This window comes from Vicugna pacos, chromosome 7 (assembly GCF_048564905.1).
Source record: "Vicugna pacos chromosome 7, VicPac4, whole genome shotgun sequence".
NCBI lineage: Eukaryota > Metazoa > Chordata > Mammalia > Artiodactyla > Camelidae > Vicugna > Vicugna pacos.
Window position 1 is genome coordinate 29,500,241 of NC_132993.1, and position 12,985 is coordinate 29,513,225.

General features: G+C 33.3%; 1 protein-coding gene and 1 non-coding gene across 3 annotated transcripts in view; both read right to left on the bottom strand.

Moving 5' to 3' along the window:
* Positions 1 to 2,767: 2,767 nt before the first annotated feature.
* The window catches only part of CAPZA2 (capping actin protein of muscle Z-line subunit alpha 2), a 50,449-nt gene continuing 40,231 nt past the window's right edge, over positions 2,768 to 12,985 (bottom strand). For both annotated transcript variants that reach the window (XM_072964623.1, XM_072964622.1), the window contains 4 exons: positions 9,981 to 10,059; positions 7,763 to 7,834; positions 4,899 to 4,961; positions 2,768 to 4,177 (listed from right to left, as the gene is read on the bottom strand). In XM_072964623.1, coding sequence (XP_072820724.1) covers positions 4,037 to 4,177; positions 4,899 to 4,961; positions 7,763 to 7,834; positions 9,981 to 10,059 — 355 coding nt within the window. In that variant the 3' untranslated portion in view covers positions 2,768 to 4,036. The remainder of the gene's footprint in view (positions 4,178 to 4,898; positions 4,962 to 7,762; positions 7,835 to 9,980; positions 10,060 to 12,985) is intronic.
* TRNAT-AGU (transfer RNA threonine (anticodon AGU)) lies at positions 9,348 to 9,420 on the bottom strand. The gene has a single exon. It is a non-coding gene; the product is annotated as a tRNA-Thr (tRNA).

The window sequence follows — 12,985 nt, forward strand, 5'->3', positions numbered from 1 at the left end:
AAATGTTAAATGTTTTCGGAGGGGAAATCTGTCTATCTTGTCCTTTACAACTTCTGAGAGCTTTGGCGGGGGTGGAGGGGTGGAGGTGGGGCGAAGGGAAAGTTTTCCTTAATTCAAAATTACTAGTTCCAAAAACGTTCACCATTTGGTTTGGCTCGATCTTTAGCCCATCTGGAATTATTATTATTTCACAGCAGATGGGATGATGTGGGGGAGGCAAGTCTCCATCTTTTACTATTAGGTTAAGCTGCATGCGACAAGAAACAAAATAGCAGTGGCTTAAACAAGATATGGGTTTATTTCTCTCTCAGGTAAAAGTCCAGGTAAATGGTTCAAGCTGGTATAGTGCTCCCAAATGTGAAGAACAGGATTTATATACCATATGTGTGCCTGGACCTGATGGCCCCAAATGGTGGCAGTAAAGTTTCAGGCAACAGGAAGATGGAAACAAGGGAACCCATAGGTTAGGACCCCTGGGGAAGTTCCCATACAACACTTTTGCATATCCAATTAGTCAGCATTTAGTCACAAAGCTCTTACGGAAGCGGGGAAATGTAGTCTTCATCCTGCAACAGCAGCTGAGTCACTAAAAATGGCTACTGGCTATTAGAAACGCTGTTAGAAATATCAACTGACTAGTTCTGCCACAGATTATCCCTTCGACCTATGCGAATGCACCCTTCTTACCACACAGAATAGTATATTCACCCCTCTCCAAGTGAGACACCCCAAATACCCACCCCTTTACTGCAGTCAGCTCAAGGACTAAGACATCAGGATCTGCAGGTCTCATCAGGAGCAAATGTATTCCTCATTGTCCAGCAAACCATAAATTAAAAGATGTTATCTGCCCAGTATACCCACTATAAAATGGAGGTGTAGGAACAGAATAATCACAATTCAAAAACTGAACAAAATGGAAATTCCATTTTGTCATTGCTTATCAAATACCTCTCTGCAAGAATTTCAAGGCCTCCCAATGCTGACTGTAGAATTTGTTCCTTAGTCCTGGACAGCACTTGATTCTGCTCTTTGGCAAGAACTCCTTGTCCATTCTTCCCAAGAAGTTTCTTCATTTTTCTTCATCCCTCTTGGCTACAACTGGGGCTGCACAGCTTTCAGAGCTCACTGCAGCTGATGAGGTGACAACACATAGCAGTTTGCCTAGAATAGTACCTGATTATACCTGTTATCAATGTAGTTATTAAAGTTTCTGTCTTTGTCTCAAAAGTACTCTGATTTGGGTAATAAATTACATAATCACTTCACTCCTGAATTCAATTCACAAAGAACTAAATTCTGCCCACCACATGGGCTTGGAAGAGGACCCCAAGTTTCAAATGAGGTTGCTGCCCCAGATATCACCTTGAGTTTAGCTAGGTGGGACCCTGAACAGAGGACCCAGCAAACATGTACCTGGACTCTGGACCCATGGAAACTGACAATGAATGTGCGTTGTTTTTAGACACTAACTTTGTGATACTCTGTTACACAGCAACAGAAAACTAATACACCTTCTGAAATGATGGACCTGGGTGGGAAGGCAATGTCCTTATTTTTACCTCTGCCTTCAACCTTGTCTGGATGCCTAATTGGACTTTATTGAGAAAGAAAAACTTGCTTAAGACAATGCTGTTTGCTGTATGAGGCATTTTAAAAAATCACTCACTTCTGCTTCTCATCCCACACAGAATTTGGTACCAGAAGTGGTGTCCTACAAGTAACAAAACCTAAAACATGGCATTGTGTACAGGCAGTATACATCAACAGGGGTTCTACTGACACTTGAATATAGTACAATGTTCACACTGCTCTCTCTGGTGCATTTACCACCTCTGCCTACAGGCACCAAATGCCAATGACACCTCCTAATCCTTTTGATAATCAAAAGTAACTCCCTAGAGAGTTTGAGATTTGCAGATACTACTGTATAAAAAAATAAACAAGTTTTTATTGTATAGCACAGGGAACTATATTCAATATCTTGTAATCTACAAAGAAAGAGAATATGAAAATGAATGTATGTATGTACATGTATGACTGAACTATTATGCTGTACACACAGAAATTGACACAACATTGTTAACTGACTATACTTCAATTGAAAAAATAATAATTCTCTAGAGGAGTCTTTATTTTCCTAATAACTTCACTTCCCAAGAACATTTGTAATGAACCAGAACTTCCAGAATACCTTTTTCCCCCTAGGTGCTACTGTCCCCATTTTAATTTCCAAAATTCCAAATGAGGAAAAACCTCATGAATATCTGTATTATAGATTTATCTAATTCATACAAATGTATTACAAATGTATATCAGAGAGAGCCTGGAAAAATACTTGTCAGAAAAACTTACTTCTATTGTAATTCTTGATTTCAATATCCACAGAAACCCAGGCTTCACAGTTCCTCAATTCCTCTCCATTCCCACTTTAGCCAATCACTCCCTTGGTCATACTTGTCAAAACAGCTAAGTGTAACTCCTTAAATTCTCAATTTTAAGCACATCGCTCTAACCTCCACTTCCTACATTTTCAGGTCATTCCTTCTAAACATACCTATAATCCACTGACTGTGTCACGTTGTCACCATCCCTCCCCTCCTCTCATGTCCTCGCTTCCCTGTTTACCTAGCTTAAGTTAACACAAATTAACAAAGAAAGTAATCATTTTACATTATATTCTCAATGCTTTTTCTCAAAGCCCAGTCATGACTTTAAAAAAGAAATTAAACATGCTTTCATTGAGAAAATTTTTAAGTCTATACAATTCAAGCTAATGAAATATTTTATTGTACATAATAAAAGTGGTATTTTTTAAAAAAATTTCCAGGCCCAGACATCTGTAGGAGTATGTGAGGAAAGGATTCCACTGGAGTATACTTAGCAATACTCAATTGAATGAAACCATAAATCCACCTTTCCTATAGTAAATACTTTCACCACAGGCTTAAAATTCCTGTAGCATCAGTAAAATGTATTTTTTTAAAACATTACAAACATGCTTATGATGCATAGGAAAATGGAAAAATTTAGACTCTAACTGCACACCATATGTACTCCCAATTGTTCTAATTTACAACCAGTTAAGAATCACAAATATCCAAAGAAAGTATTTTAAAATAGTATATGATTCACTGGTAAGTGACTTTTATACTCAAATAAATAGGAAAAATTTCATTTTAATGTCACACTGAATTTCATTACTTTTCAATCCAAGAAAAAAAATAAACTGAGACATGGTCATGAGTTCAGGATTATATATATTACAATTTGCCTTGTTATAATACATGTGTGGCTTTATGATAAAAATAACTCAGGGACATATGGAATTCAAGCTAATTTGCATAATTGTCACAAGAAAAAAGCATTAAATGCATTTCTGAAATAAGTATTTTCATTTAATTCAGAATCTCAAAACAGCATTAAACCTTGGCCTTGTTTAAAAAGAGTTTAGTTAAACACTAAGCTAGCTAAATAACCTTCTTGAAAGGCTTAAACACAATTGATATAGAAAATGCTTTCCCTCTAATCCCAATCTTACATAAATGAAAGAGGTGAGGGGGGAAAAGGTAGACAATTTCTTTAGCAGCATATATGGCTAAATCCATCAACCACCTTAAACTAGAGTGTCCATTACTAACCCCATTAAAAAGAACTGGGCAAATATCAAAAGTTACCCACTTCATAAGCCAAAAGACAACAATTTCAGGGTTATGGTAAGTAAAGTATTTTTGAAACATTTTCAAAACTTTTAACATTAAACTAGAGGAATCATCTCTTCATTTTAAGAAAGAAAGGCATAACACAAAGTAAAAGACATTTAAACTAAACTGATTTTCAATCTCCTTTGAACAAAAGAAATAAAAAATGGTTGATTAGCTAAGCTTTGTGGTCTAACCAAACTAATTAATTACAGTGATTTTAAATGGCAACAGCCCATCTGACTGGGTAGCTTGACAGTTCCGAATACTTTTGCAATGATTTTTTTTTTTTAAACGCAAAGACACTAAAATGATCCGGTCATGCAATGTTCATCTTATGCATTCTGCATCTCTTTGCCAATCTTGTAGCTAAGGATCTTGTTCCAATCAATCTTAGTGCGTGTAACTGGCAACTGTCGACGTAAGGCTTTGAAAGTAGTGTCCGACATTGTCTGATAATTCTCACTGATGGCAGTCTATGAAAAACAGTAGTTGAAAGTTTAAAGAAATAAAAGAAACAGAATAATTTATAAGACAAATATTTTAGCAAAAGCCATTATTTAAGCAGCCTGTTTCACTGCCTTTAAAAAGTCAGATAACAACCTCAATATGGTTTTTAAAGCTGTTTAAAAGCAGTTAAAAGAAAAAGCTTTTAATCATTTTGAATAATTAAATTTAATAAAATGAAATTACAAATTAGATTTATTATCTGTGTGTCATTTTGGATCTATTTTACTATTTCTCTCAGAACAATTTTATAAATTACAATTGTTTGGAAGGAGTGGAAACGGGTCCAATCCACAAATTAAATGTTTAAATTCAAGACTGCAGTTTAGAAGCTGAAAAAGACTGTAAAAAGCAGAGTACAAAATGAAATGTGATCTAAACAGATCACACATAATTCAAATGCTTTGGGAAACACCTCCTAAATTAAAATTTCCAATCAGAAACTAAATAACTATTTAAAATCTTGGCATATTTTGACCAATACTCAGAAATTACACTAGGCTAAAACTGAGTTTTAGCTACATTTTCACAAGTTTACCCTTCAAAAAGCAAACAACCAACCCCACCTGCCCAGAAGACTGTATTTTACTCTAGTGAAACAATGAAAAAAATCCAGGATCATAAATGAAATTAAAATTTTAGTGCCATTATACACATGCAAATATAGATTATATTTTTTGAAAATCATACCTGGTACTCATTTTCTGCAGCCTCTACAATCTTTATAAATTCTTTTGCTGTTTGCACCTCATTCTGAATGAGAAACAAAACCAAAAGCAAATGAAATAGTAATTTAAAACTGTACCACTATTATTTTTAAATAGGTATGTCAGTATGTTAATGATTTGCTAAATAATTCAGATGGTAATTATGACAAAGGGAAAATACTGTAAGATCAATCATTCTAAATCCAAGGGGAACTAGGCAAAAATATTTTAAAAGTCTACAGAATGAGCATAGTCTCAGTTTCACTGGTTGAAGAAAGTAAAATCTTAATAACATACATTTACGAAAAATTCAATTATAACACTCAACACACATTCCAACAGATAATCTTTACAGGTAAGAAGCTAGTCATAAATTTCTTGTTAATCATATATTGCTAATTAATGACTATACTGTTAAATATTTGCTAAACAATATTTACCACCATAATGATACATATCAAAAATACTACCTATTAGAAAAAGCATATGTTAAAGTTTAAGGTGAATTTAGTGTTTAAATATTTTCTGGAAAATGTTTTTTTTAACCATTCTGATATAAGACGTTTCTTTGCTTTTTTCCTTACAGTAAAAGTTAATGGAAACTGAGACCTTTTTATAAAATAGTGTTAATGTAAAATTATCTAATACCATACTTTATATATATTATTTATATCTATTTATACATATATATTTATGTTTATATAATGGGTGCATTTTTTTTCTGCCCCAAAACAACAAATGAAAATGAAAACCCTTTAAGATAAATGGAAAAAGTAATTCCTAAAACACTCCACACAAGTTGGAATATAGTCAAGTTTAATTACTATGACCAGATCTCAAAACTCCATTGTCTGTAATTTTGTAGATAAATCTCTCTTAAGAATCTTTTCTCAATGTCAAGCTCTTCAAAGAAGACACCTGTTACACCAATATTAGTAATACATATATACTCATGATATAGAACTATACTGAATACAATGTCTCTTGGAAAACCAGACATGGCTAATTATCTTTACTGGCAAATTTTGCAAGAAGAGTACCACTTAGCAAAAAAGCAGAAATCACCTAAATGCTAATGAAAAACTGGGAGAAGAAAAACAAAACAAAACAAAACAATCAAACAAAAAAACAATAAAAGAAGAAGAAGAAAAAAAATCCAAAAATTTCAGTTTTCTTTTCAGGTAGCATCTGGTCTAACACATTCACACGTTTCTTGGTATTAAATCAAAAGTGTTCTTAAATTAAAAATAATCTTTTCTTGTAGGGTAGCTAATTTTGAATATTAGCAGTTGATGTTTATAATATACTAGTGCTTTTACATATACAACACACAAATATTTACCAAAAATGTCACTGTTAACATGTTATATTATTAATATCCTTGGGACAAAAAAAATTCCAAAGAGAAACAGCCACATGTGCAATAAAAAGAATGTGTAAAAGAACTGTCAGAAAACAAAACCAAGTTCAAAATTTCTTGAATTTGAAAGCTGAACTTCTGAAAAATTTCATTAAGCCATAATCCATATAGAGGAAAAAAACATACAATAGGGTTTAAAAGTTAAATACAGGATCAAAGATCCAAGTTTAAGAGCTAAAACTATAAAATTCTTAGAAGAAACCACTGGAGTAAATCTTCATGACCTTAGGTTAGTCAATGGTTTCTATTAATATACTAAAAGCACAAGAAATTAAAGGAAAAATAAACTGGACTATATCAAAACTAAAATCTCTGTAATGAGACTACCAAGAAAATGAAAAGACACATAGAGTAGGAAAAAATATCTGTAAATCATGTATCTGATATAGGACTTATACCCAGAATATATAAGCAAAAAATAACAACAACAACAAAAACACAAATAACCAATTAAGAAACAAAGGATCTGAAAAGATGTTTTTCCAAAGAAGATACTCAAATGACCAATAAATACACAAAAAGATGCTCAATATCATTATCCATCAGGAAAATATAAATAAAAACCACAATATGATACCACGTAATACCTACTAGGATGGCTATAAAAAAGACAGATGTAAGTTTTGGAGAGGATGTGGAGAAACTGGAACCCTCATATACAACTGATGGGAATGTGAAACGGGGCAGCCACTTTGGAAGCAGTCTGGCAGTTCTTCACAGGGTTAAACACCCAGCAATGCCACTGCCAGGTACATACCAAAGAGAAATTAAAACCATGTCTACACAAAAATAGTACATGAAGGTTCTTAGCAGCAAAAAGTAGAAAACTACAAATATTCATCAACTGATACAATAGAAATAAAATCCGGTAAAAGGATTATTATTTGGCAATAAAAAGGAATGAGATATTGATACATGCTCCAACATGGATAAACCTTGAAAATATTGTGCTAAATGAAAAAAAGTCTGTCACAAAAAAAATCACATATTGTAGGATTCGACTTATGTAAAATGTCTAGAACAGGAAAATCTACAGGGTCAGGAAGTAGATTCATGACTGCCTAGGACTGAGAGGGATTTAGGAAAGGGCTGGTGGGAGGGAATGGGGAGTGACTGCTAATGGGTACAGGGTTTTTGAAGGACAAAAATGTTCTAAATTAGACTGTGGTGACTGTTGTACAATCTTGTTAATAAACTAAAAAAATAAATTTTACACTTTAAATGAGTAAACTGAATGGTATGTGAATTATATCTCTTTAAATAAAGCTGCTAAAAAGTTAGGTACAAATTTCCAATTACTTACCATTTTTAATCTATTTGAAAATACTTTAATCTGAAGCAGAAAAACTACTTAAAATGTTAATTCCAAAACTGTTCTAATTCACAGAAGCATTTGTTTCAACTTTATTTTGGAATTAATTACTTACAGACACTGTTAGGGAATCCTGTATATCTTTATGACTCACTAGCTGGACATTACCATCTTCATAATAATGAACCTATTAGAAAAAGAATTTATAGAAACTACATTATAGGAATTATCAAGATCCTTAAGTTTCAACAATCGTTATCAGTGCAGATGACTACCAATTTCTGCTCTAACCTAGACTTCTCTGCTGAGCTCCTGACCTTTTAAACTCCAGCAAGCCTCTTCCTGTGCTCAGCCTAGTGAAGAACTAGGTAGCAGTTCCTGCAGTTACTCAGGCAAGTCCTCCACTGACCTGACTGATGTTCTACTGGTATCTAAACTCAAGATTTCCAAAATCAAACTCACAATACTTCTTTCCCAACCCTACTCTTTTTCTGTGTATTTCCACCAACCATTTAATTCCTCAAATTCAAAGACATGAAAATAAACATTAACTGGGTGATTATACATGACTACTACTACAGGAGGTTCTAGGGACACAAAGCTTTTAAAAAGATAGTCCCTGACCTCGTATTTCAACACAAAATAGTAAGAGGCATGTACCAAATACATTAGTAATACTGCAGACTCTAAGACTTAAAAAAAAAAACAAACCTCAGGAAAAAGGCAACATTGCACTTGGGTTTAGTAAAATGAGTATGACAACAAGTAAACTGTGGATGATGACACAACTGAGCCTGAAGAACAGAATGCTTTAGAAAGGCTTGCAGGTTGGAATGGAACGTAGGCTGGAGAGGACTGACTGGCTGGCGAAATACACAGGTACGGGACGAGCCAACTTTGAGCCTTTTATGCCATGGAAATACGTCTGGACTACCTTGTATGGTCTCAAGTGGCAAGTAACATATGTAGATCTAAATTTTAAAAAGTTGCCTTTCTTGATGGCAATGCAAAAAATGGATTAGGAGATGGCAAAGGGTCTAACAATTCAACAAAATTAAGTAACCATTAAAATGCTAGGCATCTTGCTAAGTGCTGAAGACAGTACAAGACAATTCTGGCTCTTAACAAGCTTTGGTTCAAAAGGGGGTCCCATTTCAGAAATTATCCAGGTGGGAGGTACTGAGGCCTAACTGAAGAGAATAACGTCAACAACAATGGCGACTATTCACTGAGCACTTTATGTCTGGCTCTGTTCTAATCATTTCGCCCATATTAACTAATCTTCAAACATATAAGCTGTTTCATTGTTGCTGTTTTCTTCTTTTAGCCTAAATGACTTCTTGATGTCACACAACTAAAAACTGTAAGAACTGGGAGTTCAAACTCAGGCAATCTGATTTCAGAATCTATGCTCATTACCTCTATTCTCTAGCCTCTAAAGCACAGTCACGTCAAGACATAAAAGTGATAGAATATAAGACTAGACATAATGTATATTGGAGTCGGATGATAGAGCAGCAGCATCTGATTCATCTTTACTCCTTCATGGCTCTTAGCACAACAACTTTATGATAGTTGAACAACAAATGTATTGAATAAATAAGTGAACCAAGACAGAAAGAAATTAGTATTTTTCTTTCACTTATTTAGTAATATTTATATTCAAATCATTAAAAAAATTTTTTTAAAATTTATTTTAATGGAGGTACTGGGGATTGAACCCAGGACCTCATGCATACTAGGCATGCACTCTACCACTGAGCTATACCCTCCCCACTTCAAATCCTCTTTTAGTTGCCAAATTTCTTCTATATAAACATTTGAGCTTACATTAAGAGTCAAAGAATTCAATTCTAGTGGATTTCATATAATAAGTCAAATATGAGTACAGAAGATACTTAAGATATATGTAATATATACATGTATTAATAAACACATAAAAATATAAACTTATACATCTATACATACACATATATTAATATTATATGTCACTCAACTGCACCCCAATTCAAAAGACAGAACAGCACAACTCAAATTCACAAAATGCTTGGAGGAACAAATTGTATGAAGAGCAGACCAAATGTTAGCATCTAATTTTAGCTGTGTTTTTAGAACCTGTCAGCTATCCTTGCAGATTTTTGATGACTAGGGAATGAACTGCAAGGTTATTTAAAAGAATGAAATCAGCACTACTTGTTTTTCCCATTATCTCAAAACAAAGATGTGAAAAAGAAATGACTATTGTGCACTATGAAAACATAAACATATTAAATAGCTGTTTCTCTGCTCAGAATCATCTAGAGATCAGCAAACAAATTTTTTTCATTTCATACCTGAATTTTCAAGATGCCAACCACCTGAGTGGTTGAAGGAGTGATTGTAAACTTCCACTCTGACCTCCAACGACCATTCCTTAAAAATAAAAACAGCAGCTGTAAATAAGGTAGGGAAAATAATTTGAATAAATTTTAAGTTCCAGATTTAAATTTAAAGCTACAGTAAGAGAGGGTGGGGGGACAGATGCTGGACATTTATTTTTTAATCAGTGAAATTTTCAAAAGAATCAAAAGGTTAAGTTCAGCCATGAGCCACATTTAATTTAATCTTCACTCTACTGATAAGAAAGGACCTATATAATGGATGCAATTTCAGAATTCTAAAGCTAAGACTTAAAATGCAGTTCAAAGCTACAGCAACTTTCTCACTTATGCTTTAATTAAGAAAAAGTGAGTAAATGTTCAGATTCTCAAGGGCTTTCATAAACATAATCAGTGCAGTTTACCATTCACTGAATGATATGAAGAATCAAATAATTTAGAAAGCAGATAGGAATACAACATTCTTAAGGAGATTTTGATATGTGGAAAGAGAAGGGTTATTGTAAAGAGTTTAAAGAGTCAGATTTCTTTTTTCCCTTGTCCAATTTTAGGTGTAAACTTTCTACATAAAAGGCACACACATCCTCCTCCTATATCCTGATGTGATTTTTGGTATACAAATTGATACATATTCACGGTAGGAAATCAAGATATTGCAAACAAGAGGTATGTTATTCATTTTTGCCTACCAGATAATGAATATCTATTTTTTTTCTGTCAGCCTTTTCATAGTAACTCTTTTTCTTTCAACCTCTGTTTGCTCTTTGCATGCCAAAGACATATTCTGATATGCAAACTTACACTTGTTAGGTTTTTTTTTTAACAGTGTGTATTTCTGAAGTAGTCACAGAGTGAAAAGATCATTCATTATACTGGATTTGCTATGAAATTGCTTCTGGTTTCCCTTCAATATTCTTGCAGTCTGCCCAATCATGAAAGAGAATAACAGCACTCTCATATCTAAAGTTAACACTTTCCATTTGAAAAGTACTATTATTGGAACAATTTATACATTCTAGAAAATAAAAGAGAATTTTATAACATGTTTTGATTTTGAGTAAGGCATCCAAAATCATCCATTAAAGTTTGGTTGGAAAAAGATGTATTCATTTTTATTTCATGATTCCAAATGAAGCTATTCCTTTTATTTAGTTACTAGTATCAAGTACAAGTGAGTTTTAAGCTATACATTTCTGATTATAATAAATCATGATAGACAATATGCATATATCACCACTGATTGTGAAAAGAAAAAAAAAAGAGAAAAGGAAATTTCAAATCAAGTAATGGTACCAATTTGAGAACTGTTTCAAAAGATCCTTCCAAAGGCCTTACTATACAATAACAATAAATGGCACTGAGTAGATAGTACCCCTTCATCAATGGAGTAAACAGTCAAGATGTCCAGACTTTAATTGTATCTTCCCTTCTCTTCTGTTAATGCTTTAATTACAAATGTGTATTTATTCAACAAATATTTATTAAGCCCCCAATACTATTAGATGTTAGGGAAATGGGAGAGAGCAAGAAGAGAATGTCCCTAGTGAAATCTAAGAAATGTTTGTGACTAGTATATTCTGATTTTTATTCTATCTCACATGAAGCGAACTGAAGCAATTTCTTTGTACCAAAATATTTAGATTTTACTGAGGTTATTGTGATATGTGATGTCTAGCACTTTAGAATGTCAATATAAAATTTATCTTTTTCAAAAAGCAGAAGTGATTTTTTGGCTTCAATGACATAATGTTCAAAGTAGAGGCTTACAAAAAAAATTCAGGTATGTAAAGTGAAATAGTGAGACTAGAAAATTCAAGGACATCATTTTCATTTTATATATGCTAATGCTAAAAAAATTGTATGTTAAAAAACTAATTAGTAAACTTACTATTACACTTCTCAATATATTTTAAACTAAAACTCAGTAGCAAGTTCAGTCTCAGCCAGATTGATCTTATATATCCTGGCACAAATAGCATAAATTAAGGGCAATTTTGTGAAGATTTATTTTTTTGGGATACTGGTAAATTAATACTACACATTTTTAGGCCTAAAATGAAGACACTACATTTATATTAAATCCATAAAAGTAACTTAGTACAACAACATTTTTAGGAAAATGCAGCTTGTTATTAAAACATATGTTTACAAACAGAACAAATTTCCTTTGGTGATAATGATTCTGCATTTCTCCAAGTGTTCCTGTAAACTTGCACTTATTTCTGAGATGGTTAAGTGGGACAAACCATGACCAAACTTGAGCCATGGACCGAACTGGTCCACAGGGGTTACTGATACTTGTTACTTTACCCTCAAGAGCATCACCAACCAACTTGGCTCACACGTCAAAGAGTAATATATGTAAAAGGTAAAACTATGACCACATTTACTCTGATGATCTTAGCATATATTATCAAAAAAGGGGGATAAAAGTAAAGATTTCATTCAATTCAACTCAAGACTTATAAAGTCTTGGATAACCTCAGAATTTTATAACAGGTCTTGTCTAAGAATAAAAAAGCGTTAACAACTTGTTAAAGGTCCACGATTAATACAGCAAGTCAGTGCTTTGGGGGACTGAATGTTTACAAGGAATAATCAAATGATTTGTACAAAAATTATAAAGCATTACTGTAATTTGCCTCAGTGTACAAAACATGTCATTATTTCCTTATACTGGCCAACAAGCAAAAAGCAATCCACGTGAAAACATCTACTTTAGAGTTACTAAAGTTCACACACAAAAAATTGATATTCTTTACTTTATAATTACCTCTGTCCTCCTCCCCCAGTTTAAGTCTCATTCAGGAACAACCCCTTCCCAAATGGGCATATGGGCCTGCCAACTGGTCTGCTCAAAGCCACACATGTTCCCTTAGGATGCTGCTTGCTGGTCTCTAAAAACACTCCACACTTTCCCACATTCTTCTCACTGAGTATCAATGAATTTACTGCTATCT